General features: G+C 37.6%; 1 protein-coding gene across 1 annotated transcript in view; it reads right to left on the reverse strand.

Annotated features, from left to right (window-relative positions):
- Window positions 1-18095, reverse strand: part of bin3 (bridging integrator 3) — a 69341-nt gene that overhangs the window by 23001 nt on the left and 28245 nt on the right. The window contains exon 6 of the mRNA XM_058784986.1: window positions 8148-8188. Within this exon, the coding sequence (XP_058640969.1) occupies window positions 8148-8188 (41 nt within the window). The remainder of the gene's footprint in view (window positions 1-8147; window positions 8189-18095) is intronic.

The following is an 18095-nucleotide window of genomic DNA, read 5'->3' on the forward strand; positions in this document are numbered from 1 at the left end:
GATGGAAAATATTTGAAGTTCAACATCAAATTTTTTCCATTATAAAAAAAGGATTGAAACAGACAGATAAAGTAACTCTGCTCCAAATCCTGAACTGCCTCATTGTCTACTCCCTACATAAGCAGCATACTTAACCCAAATAAAAGTACAGGTGACTTTTACATCAGTTTCAGCAACAAGACACAAATAACTTCACTTGTGAGACTTAAAGGAATAGTTCACCCAAAAATGAAAATTGTCGTCATCATTTACTCCCCTCAAGTTGTTCCATGGCTACCGTCAACCGTTTGGTTACCAACAAACTTTGATTTTTTTCTTCTCCCAACAAGCACAATTTGCCATTAAAAAATTTGAATAGAATATTATATATAAGAAGACTTACATTTTTAAAGGGGTCATATGATGCGATTTCATGTTTTCCTTTGTCTTAGGAGTCTCACAAGCTGTTTGTGCATAGATAAGATCAAGATAAAGTTGTAAAGATTAAAGTCTCAAACCCAAAGAGATATTCTTTATAAAAGTTAAGACTCTGCCACGCCCCCCTAAAACAGCTCATTCAAACACGCACCCACATGTCTACATCACAGTGTGCGAAGATTTGCGTAACACCACCCAAAGAAAGAGGGCATAACTTTTATTCTCGCTGTAGTATTGTTGTTGCCGCCGCCATGTCGTGGAGATGCTGTGTGTTTCGTTGTGAAAGCGAAAGTACTTTCTTTGGCCTTCCAAATGAGTTCACAACTAAAAATCAGTAGTTATGTTATATTTACAACACTGTTCCAGAACAGTACACCGCAAATATTCGAGTGTGTGCAGCGCATTTTATGGAGGACTGTTTCCTGAACCTGGGAGTAATTAGCCTACAATGTGAACACTATGAATGGCTGTGAACACTATAAAGTGGGGCAATTCCAGCGTCGCAAGGACAGTCTGGCACTTCTGACTCACAGCCTGTAAGTACGTTTCGATATTTAAAGAATTTGCTACTGACTATTCAAACGCGAGTTTTGAGCTGTGTAGAGTAGTGCTTGTTTGGCGTAGGGATCTGCCGGTATCAAATTTTCAGGTTGTAATTCATTGCTAATGTTTTTAATTTAGTTAAAAAAAAAAAAAAAAAAAGGGGTCATAATACAGTATAACAGGTTCAATAACTTTTTTATAACAGAAAGAACTGAACATTTAAATACAATAAAGCAATACAGAAAAAATTAAGTTAAAAGTTTGACACAGATTAAAGTGCAAAAGAACTATAAAGACCAATAGGTATCACTTTACAATAAGACCTCATTAGCTAACCTTAGTTACCGCATTAACATTCACAATGAGCAATAGCTACATTTGCTACAGAAGTTATTAATCTTTGTTAAAAAATACAAGTCTTAGTTCATGTTAGCTCATTAAATAAGACAGCTGCAACTTTCGATTTTAACAATGTGTTATTAAATATTGGAATAGGCCTACCTAAGCTTAATGAATGTTCAGAAGAATTTTTCATTGGCAGTTTATGTTAACTAATGAATTAACTAATGTTAACTAATAAAGCCCAAATGTAAAGTGTGACCGAACAATAAAGAATCAAAACACTTTCAAACAATATCTAGGGCATGTTGTAGTCCAGATTAAAATGTAAAAAAAAAGTTTGAAAATAAATAGCCTATTGAGTCTAAATATTTAAGTATTTGGTGCTGTGATGAACACAATAGCAAATCCACAAAGCTGAATGGCTATTTAAATACGTTTTAGAAAGTAGAGCAGCTGCTTTATTTATGGGGTTTCCAGGGTAACGGCTGCATTTTCTGCAGTTTAGCGCCATCTGCTGTCAGAGAGTGAAAGTGAAAGGGTGCGTCCGAAATCGCATACTTCCCTACTATATAGTATGCGAAAAACAGTATGCGAGGCGAGTAGTATGTCCGAATTTATAGTATTCGAAAAATAGTAGGCGAGAAGTACCCGGATGACCTACTACTTCCTTCCGAGTTCTGTAGTAGGCATACGATGGACACTTTACTATCCCATAAGGCCGCGGGAGAGGCGTCGTCATATTCGAAAAATGGCGGAATGTCTTCAAGTGTAAAGTACCTCAGGGAAAAGCATTGTTGATGTTCATTGTGGTTAACTTGTACTTGTTTAACATCATCCAAGTAAACGGCTGACTTGTTGAGGGTTTAACAAACAGATGAAACGATTGTGTGAATTAGGTGTAAAAAGATATCTAATCATTACCGATCAGATGGAGTTAAGTTAACCTCAATGTAGTACATCAGCTTGTTAACGCTGCTTTCTTTAAATAGACGGTTTGTTGAGCGGTACGAATTTAAATCATTAACGATGTTTGCTCAGTGAAGTGGGCTCTTTAAATTTTCGCGCTGTTGTGAAGACGCATGACACGTGACAACATCAACATGGCGGATGTAGTACGTCCGAATTCCATTCATACTACCCTCATTCATACTATATAGAACGTACTTTTTTAACGGTCGAGTAGTACGTTCGAATTCAAATGTAGTACCTACACAAGTAGTATGCGATTTCGGACGCAGCCAAACATTCATCCAGAGCGTCTCTCACGCGTTCCGCCATGTGCTTCTCATGCGTGCTTGTTTACATCAGAGTGCGCACGCGTCTTTGACGCAGCATACAGCGGTGTTGTGCATTTTGACCAGTTGATGGGAAACGTATTATTAAAATGCATTCCAAATTCGGAATAATTTGTAATATATAATTATTCATGGTATTTAGAAGTGCCCATGGATAACAATATTGTGCATATTAATTACCGTGATATATCGCATTACCGAATACCGGCACATGTCTAGTTCGGCGTTTCTATACGATCACAAATGCAGACATGGTGTTATGTTTAGGCGGCGCGGCGCAACACATAAAAAGACCGTACGAGTCATTATAATCAGTAATTATGTCCTCACTGAATGCAATAAATGCCTGGTTTATAGCGGGTTTTATTGTTTTAGTCTCGTCGCGCCTGGACACGACATCACAACATGGTAAGGGGCGTAACATTTCTGTCACACGCTTGACGTATTCGGCCAATCACAACGCACTGGATAGCTGGCCAATCAGAGCACGTCTCGCTTCTCAGAACGTTGAGCTTTGTAAAAATCGGCGCGTTTCAGAAAGACGGAGCATAGAGGAGCAATGTACAGTATGTGGAAAATAATGTGTTTTTTGAACCTCGAACCGCGTAAACACATTGCATTACACCAAATACACAAAACAATGTTCTTTTTAGCAACATCATATGACCCCTTTAACACTTTTTTTTAAGTTTAAATGCAATTGACGGTCCTTTGCACTTCTGCAGTGTGTATGTGCATTTATCTAACGGTGGACCGATTTATAGACCAATTTGGAGTAGACGTCACAGTTAAGTCACTTGGAGCTGCATGCATTGTGATGACAGAAAAACACTGGTAACAAGTGAAGGGAAATTGGTAAAATCCATGAAATAACAGAATTTTTTTTTTTTTTTTGTGCTTTTAGATGTCAGAATCGGAATGCAAATCATTTTTATAGAATACTATTTTTAAAGATGCCATTTTAAACTAAACGCAGACATTTAAACATTTAAAGCATAAATTTGATTTAAACAATAGGTCCACACAATATTCACATACACAGTTCATATGGGACTAGTGTATTAGCCCTACAGTTACAGCATGAAATACTATTTAAACCTATTACTATTAACATTTTACATAACATTCATCTATTTTATCCATAGGCATTTCCTTCCAGTACAGAAAAGTGAAGCTAAAACATCTATGGTCGCTGCTCTCTTATGTCATTTGGAGCCCGAGTCTGCGCAGTAGTGGTTGTGAGTAGTGCTGTGTTCCATACATCGATATGACGATGTATCGTCCCAGAGATTTGACGATACGAGTATCGATACAGCTGGACCTGTATCAATATTGTGGCACGTGTGCAGCCAGTAGTGTGTTTAGGCACCACTAACCCACGCAATTGCGTGGGGCCCCTGCAGAACGCGATTTCTTCCGATGGGAATCGAGAACCGGCTATTTTTTTGGACCAGTGCGTAATTGGGTCAATACTGGACTACAGATAAGCGGTTAAAATAATTATAATGCTTAAGGTGTGGTACAATTCATATTTCTTTATTAAATAACTTACAAGATAATTTGAAAACTTTCTGAGAGGCGTAATTTTACAAACAGCACGAGTGAATCTCCGCAAGCTCTCTGTCTTTCCCTCAAAATGCGCAAATGGCTTCATATCACCACATCGCGTCTGCACTATAAGCGAGCGGCACACTGCACGGTTGACACAGGAATTGTCACAGTTTACATGCATCGTCACTAAAGTTTATAATTTGCATTTCTTTTTTAAGTTTGGCCAGTATTTAAACCACTCGTGCGCTCTCCAGAGACTGTATGCTCATGCACGCTCAACAATTGCCCCATTGTGAAAACAAAAATACACAGCATGATCAAACATTTAATTACATATTTTTGAAAAAACAAAAAGTCTAAAAATTCCCCCCTCCACCACTCAAATAAAAAAATTAATAAATCCTCCCTCCCACAAGAGTCACCTAAGAGAGGAATTAATTTTCAAAAATGAAATTCAGGCCCTGAATGAATATCTGTAAAAAATCCTGATCGGAGTATCACTATAAATAATTCTACATGTTAAAAAGAAGCCTTTATATCATGTAGATAAAAAGAGAGATAAAAAAATAGTCCCTCTAAAACAGAGAGGGATACTCCCGCTCCCTGAGAAAGTCAATATTTTAATTCTCTTAAATAAAATCGCTAGAGACGCCAGAATTCATTATTATATTGTGTTGTGCTCCTATGCACATGATGTTCAAATATGTTGTGCTATGGTATGCCAACTCTCTCTCTCTCTCTCTCTTTGAAAGGCCTTTTTATTTTAAAAAAATGTGCTTTATGTGCCTTTTTCTGTTTGCTTGGAGGCATTTGTAAACTGCAGTAATAAAATAACTTGAAGTTCTCAACATCTTTTAACATTATTTTTGCACCAAATTATAGAGAGTAGTATGGATAACTGTATCGATAAGCAGTATCGTATCGGTATCGATAAAATGTAAACGATACCCATCCCTACCCCGGAATCGATCGCAAAATCCACCGAGGGGGCCCCCCCCGGGACCACTTGCTGAGGGCCCCCAAAACACTAAACACGCCCCTGTGTGCAGCAGTGGACCGCGCTTAATTTGAATATAAGAACACAGTTAAAAATTGTGGAAAAGTGCGAGATTTCTATAAAATAATGAATAGAGCATAATATATAGGCTACAAAGTTTAATCAGAGGAACACAATTGGGTTGCCTGATATGAAGAGACGTAATCCCCGAAACAGAGCTGCCCACTTGCACAATACGGAAATATCTGCCAAGTGTGATACTTATCTTTGTCAACCTGGCAACCATATGCACACGCGCTCTCTCCACTGTGGATAAACGCACTTGCTTTCTGAAAAGATTAGCTCTCCACTTCAATACTCTATTATCAGAATAGTGTAATTAATCAAGTGTTCATTTATGAGAGAGCGCGAGAGAGAGAGAGGCTGTGTATGCATGAATTACCACTGTTTTGCCGCGTTTCTTTATTAACAGTGAAGCTGTGGCTTTAATTCCTTTAGAATCAATGATGTTACAGAACTACCGATTAAGCTATTTAGTTGATGAAATAGTTTAAAGTTTGTTCCTGAATGTGTGTGTGTGGCCGCAACGTGATCTGTGTGAGTGACTGAGCGTGTGTGTGCATTAGATACAGTGAGGACAGCGCATTAGTTTAGAACTCCTCATTTTTATTTTTTAAATGTAGAGAGTGTGTTAATTTGTGCAATGATAACCTACCCGCAATGTAAAGATGATTTTTAATATATTAGAATCAGTACATTACAATATAAATTTATTAGAACGAGTACATTATTATTTATGGGCTTAAAAACAAGATGCAAACAATCAGAATATTGTACCTGGTGGGGAGAGCCCAATGTAAACATGAAACATATGCCATTACCTATAGGCTTTTGTACTGTGTTACAGTTATGGAGGCCCTTCATAATGCAGAGGGTCAACTGCCTGCTTTGCCTATAGTTAGAAATGTCCCTATATTATGCAGCGTTTAATAAACAGCTGTTTTACTAATTTCTGCTGAGGTGAAATTCAGTGCAGTCCTGTATCGTGATACGTATCGTATCATGATTTTTGCTGGTGATACATACACAGCCCTAGTCTCTCCTAGTTGTGAGGTGGAGCTGTGTTATCAAAGTCCCGCCCAAACTCCCGCAGATCCAATCACAAGCATCAAATAACTAATTAAAAAGCAAACTTTTTAGAAAAACTAACACTTGAACATAAATCAGCATGATAATAACTACCTCAAACGACGGAAACCATCTTTGGAAAAAGTTATTTGAAGTGTACTTTGAATGTTTAGTTTGTCTCAGGTCGCATTACATTACATGGAGAGCGGGGCTTATGACCTATACTGCATCCAGTCACCTGGGGGTGATCAAGCCTCAAAATTGATCGATAAACTCAAATTGATCTTTTTTTATTCTTTTATTCCATGGCTTCCATAGACTGCTACTTCAAAACGTCCATTTTCTATCCAGCAGATAGGCTCCTCCCACAGAAAACCTCATCATTGTTTGCAAACACCGAATTGGTCTATTGCCAAAACCAATATATAGTATTTGCCGATATTTAGCATTCTTTAATTACTTGTATTGACCGATATGTTTTCCTGTTTGGCAAATAAATGTCAGAAGCGCAACTTTTATTGCATTGAGATGAGATGAGATGAACTGATTATTGATCTGTTGGTGATGCTCACAAAAACATGTCCAGGTCATCAACCTTTTTTTATTTGCATAGTGATATTATCCCTTTGTCAGATTACTGATTACGGTTAGATTTTGAGTCAACAATTTCTTTATTTATGAAAATGTAATAAAATTACAGAATCAAAAAAGTTGCTATATCAAGTATAAATCTGTTTATTAAAAATATAAATTAAAATTATATTATATATTATTATTATTATATATTTTGTAATACATATTTTATCTATATATATATATATATATATATATACACAGTGGTGGCCAAAATTATTAGAACACTAGTATTTTCAGCAGCTAAAAATGGTTTTAAGTCAGTTATTTCTATCTTTTGCTGTAGTGTGTCTGTAGGAAATATCAGTTTACATTTCCAAACATTCATTTTGCCATTAATTGTAATAATCCAGTGAGATTTTTCTTTGCACAAGGAGTCTGACAACAGCCAGTGCTCCACACAGAGATCTGATCTGATCTGATCATCATCCAGTCTGTCTGGAGTGACATGAAGAAACTGAACAAACTGAGACAGAATAAATCCAGAAGAACTGTGGCAACGTCTCCAAGATGCTTCAAGAAACCTACCTGCAAAGCTACAGTACTGTTAAAAGTTTTAGGCACTTGTGTAAAAATGCTGTAAAATGAGGATGCTATCAAAAATAAATGTCATAATAAATAGATTTTCTTTATCAATTAACTTCTATTAACTGAATTAAATCAACATTTGGTGTGTGCATCCTTTGCATTTAAAGCAGCTTTTGCCCTCGGTGCACTTGTGCAGAGTTTTTCAGGGAGCTTTACAGGTAGGTCTCTTGGAGCATCTTTGCGTCACAGAAATAAATGATATTTTAAATTATATTTACATAGAAAACAGTTCTTTTACACTGTAACAATATTTCACAATTTATCTGTTTTTTTTTCAGTATTTTTAATCATATAAATGCAGCCTTGAAGAAGAGATTCCAAACTTTTGAACAGCAGTGTAACACATAAATTCATCCACTCAAGTCTAATGGATTACCATCATGACGGCTGTATGTGATTTTTGGAGCTTTTCAACATTGTGGCTTCCATTCACTTGCATTATATGGACACACAGAGATAGATAATTTTTTCAAAAAAAAAAAGTCATATACATCTTGTTTGGAATAAGGGGGAGTAACTGATGAGAGAATTTTTGGGTGGCGTATCCTTTTACTCCGTTAAATAGCCTAAAGCATAAATTTGTCTAAATAGCAGGTTACTAGTTTTTGAACAGAAAAGAACCTGCTTTAAAATGTTTCAAAAAGAGCACTTACTTTTTCAAAGGGTCGATCCCGGTCTTCTGAATCTGATTGACCTGCATAAGCAGAAAAGAAAAAAACCAAACAAACACATTAGCTGAAAAAAAATAAATAGTTAATATCACAGCTGAATGACAACCATCAAAATAAATTACATTGATCATTACGGTCGAACACAACAAAACAATCAAAATAAATAACAACTGCTCAGTGAAACGAATTGGCAGCAGGATCTGACATGACCCCCACGTTTAAAAGATCAACAGCTGTCGCCGCTCCCTTTCCACGCGAAGAGCGTTTGGCGTTCAACTGAGAAGTACGGAGAAAAAGTTAGTGACGTTGTTTCTTTATTGTGCTCCTGGCCTGAGGAAAGCAGCGAGAAAGACGTGAATATTAATTGTGCAGTGAATACAAAAGGCTGGAATCGTCGAGGGACGGCACATGAAAGCGCAGCCCCGGCTGGGGTTGAAAACGCTGAAGAGGGTGGGCCGCCGTACGAGATGAAAGTTCTTTGCAAACAAACATTTTTAACAATAACAGTTTATATTCCCCTCGTTCCTCCATGTGGTGTCAGGGCTGGAGAGGAGAAGAGGAGGAGGAGGAAGAGGAGAGGAGGGAAGGGGGGTGTTTGAGTTAAACGGGTGTAAACGAACGTCGCATTGCCGCCTCGAGCCCCAAACCAACAAAGTCGTAAAAGTTGCCACACAATTAAAACCTTAAACTTGCAAAACATCATTTACATTGCAGATTTGAGATGCCAATAGGATGTGGTTGGCTGACAGAATGCTAACCTAACCTGGCAAACAATGCAAGAAGAGAGCAAACATGGAACATTAAACCAGAACACGAAGAGGGAAGCCGACACAAGCTGACAGGCCCATCAGAGGATCGTAGCTTATGGAGCTAATCAAAAACTCACTCGCTATTGAGAGCAGAGTCAGTCACTGAGAGCAAATAAAACGTGAACCCAGAACAGAAGGATTCATTAAAGATGAGATAGCCTTCTTCCAAATTACATCTTTAATCCACAAAGTCCAAAATAGCATTAACTAACTAACTAAAACATGGAAGGATGCTGAGTGATGATTATCCAAAATGCCTGCCAATGCAGCTCTTAAATCAAACAAACAGTCAATAAATAAAGTGCCTCAATTTACTTTTTTAATAAATGTTTCTAGTCTTGAGGCAAATCATTATATACTTAGGGTTAGTTGCAGCTGTAAATTAACTCTAAACCTAACAATAAATAAACAAACAAATACATAAATCCCAAATTGCTTTCTTAATAAATGTTACATTTTAGGGTTAGTTGTAGCTGCAAATTAACTCCAAAGATGACAAACAAACAAATAAATAAATCCCAAAATACTTTCTTAATAAATATTTCTAGTCTTAAGGCAAATTGTAAACTTAATGTTAGTGGTAAATTAACTCAAATAAATAAAAAATATATATAATTACTTTCTTAATAAATGTTTCTAGTTTTAGCGCAAATGATTGTAAACTTAGGGTAAGTTGTAATTTGTAAATGACCTCTAACCATAACAATAAATACATTAAGTAAATAAATACATACATTCATACATATACATTTCCTATAGATATACAGTGATATTTACCTTGCTTTATTTTCTGCACACATTACATCTAATATTTCATCTCAAATATGCTCTTCATCAACACTGTGTAAAATAAGTGTATTTTCTCTTGCACGCACACACACACACACGCACAAATTTATAAATGACTTAAACACATTCAAAACTGATGTTATTATCATAGTAGTTACTTCTTTCATTTTATAATGGATTCTCATATTCAGGCATTTAGGCATATTATATTTTTATTCAGGCATTTGAAAAGCAGCAGGATTAAATTAAAACATAATAACTAAACACATAAAACTTTAAATCAAAGTCCATTTTTTTTCTGTTGAAAGAGGCGATGGATATTTCAAGAAAACAAGAGGAGAAAGAAAGAGATACAGTAAAGATGGTGGGAATGATGGGGAAACATATCTATATGATGAGAGAACAGCCTGAGGAAAACACTCCAGAGAGAGCGTGTGTGTGAATCAGAGGCCAGAGATCAACCACACACACACACACACACACACACAATACATAACACCCAAAAATACATACAATGCATACCAACCCTGAAAAATCGATATTCCTCCCCACCATAGCAGCTAGTTACTAACCATTAAAACTCTACAGGCCTTAAAGCTGCTAAAACATGACTTAAAAATACCCAGCGCAGGCCTAGAATCAGGCTACACTTATTACCATAACATTTCCCTGCCTATTCGCATCCACCCTGGGGCAATCCATCTTTCCCTCGACGGAGAGGGGAAGACGACGGTTTGGTTATCTTTATATAACACAAATATGATTTGCTTGGCTACCGTGACAAAACCTCTCAATCTGAAGAACAGGGGGAGTTTGTTGCAGGTTTGCTATGTGATTCATGGAAGTCTTATTAACCATTCAAGCATCCCAGGGTGGTAATTCACACCAGCACACTGCAAACTGCATAGCTGAAAAATCAGCTGCGCTAACATCTCTCGTCGCCCACGGATAGAGCGCCGTTCGCTTGCCAAGTGCCCATACAGTAGAGTATGAGAAAACGGTGCTCAGGCGAAGAGGAGAGCGCTGTAGAAAGCATTTGGCTTTGGTGAATCTGACAGAGGGGTCAGCGGAGAGCAAGGATATTTGCATCAGGCTTCAATCTGCTATTTCTGAGATCTGCCGAGCTGCGGATTGCATTACAGCTAGAGGCACTCGCTGTGTATTTCGCACTGGCAGGTTTGTACATGAGCGAATATCCACGACGTGTTTGACTGAGCAGCTATTGATGGCTTTGATTATCAGCTGAGGGCAACCATATTCAAAAATATGGAGTAAATTAAACCCTATCAAGACTACAAAAGAAACCATTTGCATTATGCAAATAGGGATCATGTAGTCAAACATAACATACAAAACAAGCTTCAAAAACAACTAGGCCTAAAAAAAACAAACAAACAAAAAAAAACACACCTCAATATCAGTCTGCGGTACGTGATTTTTGTGCTAAATTGCAAGTCAGAGGTTACAAATTATTCACACATAATATTCCTCTCTAGTGAACTTTTAACTCAAAAACCTGCAATCAAATCACTGAATTAAGCTCAAAAACTGAATCAATAAATGAATCATTCTTTTGAGTTGATTTTTTTTTTTAATTAGTTCATCTGATTCAGTCTGAACGATTACTAAAAAATTAGACTGATTTGTTGATTTAAAATTCAAGTTAAGAGCTCACTGGAGTGGCACAGTATCACAGTAAAAAACTTTTGTGAAACTGTGAAAATATATATATGCATTTTATTTATTTAGACTCACATTTCATTCATTCGCTTAAGTTTAGTCCAGAATAATTTAGATTTGAAATATTTTTGAATATAGTCTCTCAGTAAACAAGCCTGCATTTATTTGAAGAAAAAAAAAAAAAAACGAAAAAATGGTGATATTGTAAAATATTGTTACAATTTTTAAAAAATATTTTTAAAGGGGCTGTATGTTAGAATATTCATTTATTTATTGTTTTTTTTGTTGCCAATGTGTAAACAACTTGTAACAAACTTACCTGAGACCGACTTCCTAGGTTGAAAGCCTATATATAGACTGATTTTTATGTGAAAGACTTTGTGAAAGACGTTTTTGCCGGGAAAATTGAAAGAATGGGACAAATTTACGCATGCTCCCGAAAGCCTCTCTTCTGTTCTGACACATGAAACAAATGCAAATGTACAGGTTATTCTGTGCTATAATGTCAATGTGTCATGCAAAGAGAAGGGATTAACTCAAACTATAGTCTCACATCTATGTAGCCAGATCAACATAGTCTATAGCAGGGGTGTCCAAACTCGATCCTGCAGAGTTTAGCTCCAAATCAACACACCTGCCTGGAAGTTTCTAGCATTCCTAGAAAAACCTTGATTAGCTGGTTGATTAGCAAAACTTTGCAGGACACTGGCCCTTCAGGAGCAGGATTGGACACCCCTTGTCTACAGGTTTAAATATACTTTATAAATAAGTCACCGGGTGCAGTTCACTTAACGGCCACCGGTGTTGCCATTAGTTTCTTAATTCTAAATGAAATGTAATTTACTCATAGGAAGGAGGCTACATTTTCAGTAGCCATTTCTCCAGTCTTCAAACTTATTTTCTCTGAAAGTCATAAGTCATTGATGTTTTACAGAAAAAATTCAGTGTAGCTACTTGCAGAGGATCAGTCTCTCTTCCTTAATTTTTTGATGTTTGTTCCAGCTCTGTCCACATAATGTGTTACAATATACGTAAACAATAGCTGAGCTTTGAATGGTCAGCAGAAAAAGTCAAAGTTGAAACTGTTTGAACTTTGCGCATCATGTTACAATGCCTGACACTGGGAGTAGTGCTGTGGCTTGACGCTTCACCCCATAGAGTTCAATACATTGGGAATGTTGAAGGGCCCAGTTTCCAGGGCGGAGGTTGTAGGCGATAGACCAGAGAAGATGAGCGGTACTCTTCTGACATGCAGTCAGCGCTGAGTGTATCGCTTAAGGGCTCTTAACCACTTTCAAAAGAAAAGACTGACTCCAATGTGGGGAAATAAGAGGGAAAAAAGGAAAAAGACAACAATCAGTACCACCAGCAGCAGGAAACAGAAGATAGCAACGCAGAGATGGGACTCATTTGAAGATGCATGTGCACGCTGAGTGTGGAAGGGCGTGGGGTCTGCTGTGAGAAAAACTTACTCATACCCAATCTGCTGGAGGGAAGACAGAACGTACTTCTGCCAAAGTCAGAAACGCAACTATTTCTCTTGGCCAAAAGTAGAAAATAAACATGGGTTAGAAGGTGTTGCAAGGCAGAAATGAAGTTGGTCTATGGTTCATTTTTAAGATGTACTAAACAGAGTCAAGTTATACATAAACATTAGCCAACTTCATATGGTCATATGGACGGTTATTGGGAAGACCAATATAAACAGCTACTGGGGAATAAAAACATTGCACAGGAATTTCAAATATATGCATTTAAAATGTGGTTGCAGATGTGGTCGCAAAATTTCACGGGCAAAAATGTTGATTGGCGATTGTGAGCAAAGCACTGAAGTTTGAAGATACAACTCCAAAGTCACTTTCAAACCAAGCATCTTTCTGTCGGTCAACGTGGCCAATTTCCATTATCATCTTAATAATGCGAAATCATAAAATCTTTATATGAAGTTTCCAATTGCGTGGGTTCCAATTGAAATGACTGTATTTCGGCCATAAAAATACATTGAACAACAGTGACCGCACCTTAAAGTGTTACTCCACCCCAAAATTAAATTTTTGTCAGTAATCACTTACCCCCCATGTCATTTCAAACCCGTAAAAGCTTCATTCGTCTACTAAACAATTAACACTGTCAAGGCACAGAAATGTATAAAAAAAAATCAGTGATTCAACCATAACATTATGAATGGGACAGTCACAAGCCTCCGGTTTTTCCATCCAAAGTATCTTAAATTGTGTTCCGAAGACAAACAAAGTTTTTACGGGTTTGGAACGACATGGGGGTCAGTGATTACTGACAAAAAATTCATTTTGGGGTGGAGTAACCCTTTAAGACTGTGTTGAGTCACGTGACGTGCTCATGAACTTAGTCGCACTTGAGTAGAGCTCCGTACGTCTGACCCCTTTTTGCTGATTTTTTTCGTTTTATTTTAAGTTTTATTCATTAATAATACTTTCCCTGATGGCATACAATCGGAAACAGCAGGAGTTGTCTCCGTCGGCTTCTCCGATTAAGAAGAAATCCAAGCCACCGATTGCAAGTGATATGATGGACAAGATGGCGAACACTGTTACACACTTTGAGAACATTCTAAGAACAGAGTTGACAGCGATGCGGAACGAGTTCGCTTCTCACATGTCAGTTGTTTAGTCGCTATGCTCTAAATGGGATCTTCTTACAGGGAAGATGAAAATAAAAGAAAGTTGTCGCAGATCAAGAAAGGCGTGTAGCCGCGCTCAAGCAACAGGTTGTGGACTTACAGGATCGCAATCTGTGTCTGGTCGGATTGCCTGAAGGTTCTGAAAAGGACGACCCTATGGGCTTTTTGAAAAGATCGCTAACGACGTGGCTCCTGTCTCTGGCGGGCAAAGAGATTGAAGTGGAGTGAGCACATAGCATGTACACAAGGCTCTCCTCCGATCACGCAGAACCACGGGTTTTCATCTTCAAACTGTTACGGTACATGGACAGGGAGCTCATTCTGCAGGCCGCTAGACTTCACGCCCCAGTGAAAACATCTGACGGAGCAATAGGGACTTTCTTTCCAGATTTTTCTCCAGTCAGCACAAAAAGTAGTAATGCATTTGCGCCAATTAGGAAGAAAATGAGAGAAGCTGGCATCCAGAATTTTCTTCTTTATCCTGCAAAGTTGAAGGTCATTCTCAATCAAGGTGAACCTAAAATGCTATACTCCCCAGAAGAAGCAAGAGTTTTTCCTCAGATCCCATTCATCCACCAACTCTCAGTGAGCTTCAGCTGGACATTTGCTGTCTAATCGGAGAAGAGATGCTCTAAATGGTTAGGTGACTGTCTCTTTTACTGTTCACTTTAATCTTCACTTCTTAATTCATAGTTACTAGAAGCTTTCATCGTGCATACAGTATTGCTTACTGATTATGATGTTATTTTATTTGTTTTAGTTGTATTCTTTATCTCTCCTTTTTTTTTTTTAAATAGAGATACTACCTAGTCGATAAGTGATTATGGAGCCAATGTTGGTGCTTCAGTAATGTGCAGGTTTTTGTTGACGCCACGGATCATATTAAGGGGTGCTGGCAGATCAAGGTTTGTACTTGGTTTGATCTGCCATAGTTCATGGGAATGTGTTTATGTTTTTTTGAATAGTGACGGGAAGGGTGAGGGGTGGTTTAATGGTAGACTCAACTGGTTTTATTTTCAAACTTGTATTTTGTCTTATACAGTAATTTTGTTTGATACCTATGACTGACCTTAATATTCTGAGTTGTAAGATTAATGGCCTAAATGGCCCTCACAAACGTACAGTTTTTCTGGATTTTTTACGGCGAAGAAAGATTGATATAGTGTTAATTCAAGAATCCCATTTGAAAGAGGAGGATGTAATAGTAATAAAATCACAGGTGTAATAAGTTTTATGAAGTGGTATCTCACTCATCTTCGGATACTAAAACCAAGGGGGTCCTAATAATGGTGCGGAGGACTTTTAATATTACTATTTTAAATAAAGGTTGTGATACAGACGGTAGAATAACACATAAAAACAATAGTGGAGAATAGGAATATTGCATTTCTTTCAGTTTATGCCCCTTGTACTCCTGACCCTAATTTTTCTGTTTTGTCAACCAATCTCTTGAAATTTTCAGATTTTGAAATTGTATTGGGTGCAGATATTAATTCTGTAATGTCGCATATCCTAGATAGATCTGGACCAAAGGAATCACACTCTCAAGCTTTTTGTTCAGACAAACTTCGGCAATGTGTAACCTCATCCTCATTGGAGGATAGTTGGCGTTTATTAAATCCTTCTGCAAAGTCTTTCACTTTCTTTTCTGCTACTCATAAATCCTATTCGCGAATTGACTATATTTTCATTTCTACGTCTATATCTTCAGCTGTTCGTGATGTCGATATCTCTGTTCCTTATCTCTGTCGGATCATGATGGAAATTTGTGCAGATTATCTTTGATCCCTCGGCCATCTCGTGCCACCAGATGGCGATTTAACCCTAAATTGTTACAGGACGAAATCTTTCGCAACCAATTCAGAAATAAATTTGCTTGAGTTTATTGAAATTAACCAAGGTTCAGTGGATGATCCTCGAACACTTTGGAATGCAGAGGATTTATAAGGAATAACTCAATTTCATATGCCTCTTTCCTTCAGAAAAACCGACACAAAAAGATAGTTGAACTGGAATCAGCTCCAGAATCTCAATGTTGTTTCTCAGACAATACACTCAGTAAAATCACGGCGGTTAGGTCCGAACTCAATTCATTACTGAGATCCAGGGCAGAATTCCTGATTCAAAGATCCAGGCAGAATTATTATTTTCAAGGGAGTAGACCAAGCCACCTTTTAGCTCTAAGATTACGCAACAGTGAAAAGTTTGCTAATATTTCAGCAGTGAAATCCCAATCTGGGCTCATTATGACAGACCCAAAAGACATTAATATTGCCTTCCACTCTTTTTACTCTAATTTCTATACTACTTCTGCTGATGGTGACCCGGACTCTTTTGCATCTTTTCTGTCCAACCTTGATTTACCTGGGCTGTCAGATTTAGATTCGGAATACCTGGCTGAACCGATCACTCTTCAGGAGCTGGAGACAGCAATCCGATCTGTCCCCAGGCATAGATGGTATTCCAATCGAATTGTATACTACTTTTTGGTCGGATTTAGGCCCCCTCATGTTAGATATGACAAATTTTTCAGTTACTCAAGGCTCATTTCACCCATCTATTAATATAGCTGTTATTTCTCTCTTGTTAAAAAAAAGATAAAGAGATAACCTGAAACAGTTAACAAAAGACTACATGACTTTCAGCTGAGACCATAATCTGTGTGTGTTCTGAGTGGAGATTCAGAAAGGCTGTCACTTGTGGGTGTGTAAATGTGTTTAGCAGAATTTTCTAAAGAAACATTCTGCATTTTTCTGTGCATCATCACTTGATTTGGAAAGTGGGATGAAGAAACAAATGTATAGAGCATCTTTGGTTCCCATTCCCAGTGTTCTAGAGACTTTTATGCATAATGTTGGTTTGTTTTTAAGCAAGTGTGGACACTATTAAATGTTTTTGGGTAATTCGATCATGCTTTCAACTACCAATACAAGTACAACACACACACTTTACCATATTGAAATCCATTCTGCTGAATTCAACTGATTTTCCCCCCACAATTAGCACAGAAAATATGGAAGGAAAAAAAGTGTACAGATTCTGTGTGGGCCTAGAGGTGAGTAAGCCAGATTTAGTGGCGGCAATATATGCTCAAAACATAAACATGTCTCACATTCACTTGCTTATTATGCAAATGAGTATCACTTCCTAATAAGAGGCAGCTTACAAAGCCTAAATACTTCTGGTCGAAGTGGGGGCGGAGCATATGATATTTAAAGATGGAAGAAAGTAACTTTTTCCTCATTAAAAAGTTTTAGCCATAAAGAAATTAGTATTAATTACGGAAAATGTTCACTTGCATGAGATTTCACTCATATTTTACATGGGAGCGAGTCGCCTAATGGAAGCAGACATTTTGAGATCAGCAAAATATTACGCACTATTTGACACTTTCACTCACAGAATAAACAAATCCTGACTTGCTGCAAGTTTTGTATGAAGGTATCAGTAACTGAAAATATTTGTGTGATGCCACATCCACAGCACTAGGTGTCAGTATAAGGGTGAATCCCATTTCTCTGTCTTACCCCTTCCCCTTAGTTTTGCGCGTTCACGTGAGAGTAAGGGCTATCCCAATTCTCGTTTTGATCGAGGGGTAGGGCTAAGGGGAAGTGGTAGATACCCCTTAAAACCAAGCATTTTCGCGAGCTTACTTGAAACCAAGGGGTACCCAGAACACACTGCGCAACCGGCAACAATGGTGGCCAGATCATCCAGAGAGTCCCATAAATGTAAGTATTTTCGGCTTAAATAATTTATTTAAAAGTTACGACAGTCTTGTTTTATGCTCTAGACAGTCCTGTACATATATATTTGCGACCATGTTCTTAATTGAAACGTTTTTTTAAAAATCGCTAGTTTTCTATGCTAACGTTACATTGCTGATTTGCACAACAGTCCCGCAGACTAGCCTTGAATGGACTCCATGCATGTCTACAGTTTTAACTAAACTCCAAAGTTTGTGATCAACACTTGTCGGCTCTGGTGACGTAG

This window comes from Onychostoma macrolepis, chromosome 08, assembly GCF_012432095.1.
Source record: "Onychostoma macrolepis isolate SWU-2019 chromosome 08, ASM1243209v1, whole genome shotgun sequence".
NCBI classification, from domain to species: domain Eukaryota; kingdom Metazoa; phylum Chordata; class Actinopteri; order Cypriniformes; family Cyprinidae; genus Onychostoma; species Onychostoma macrolepis.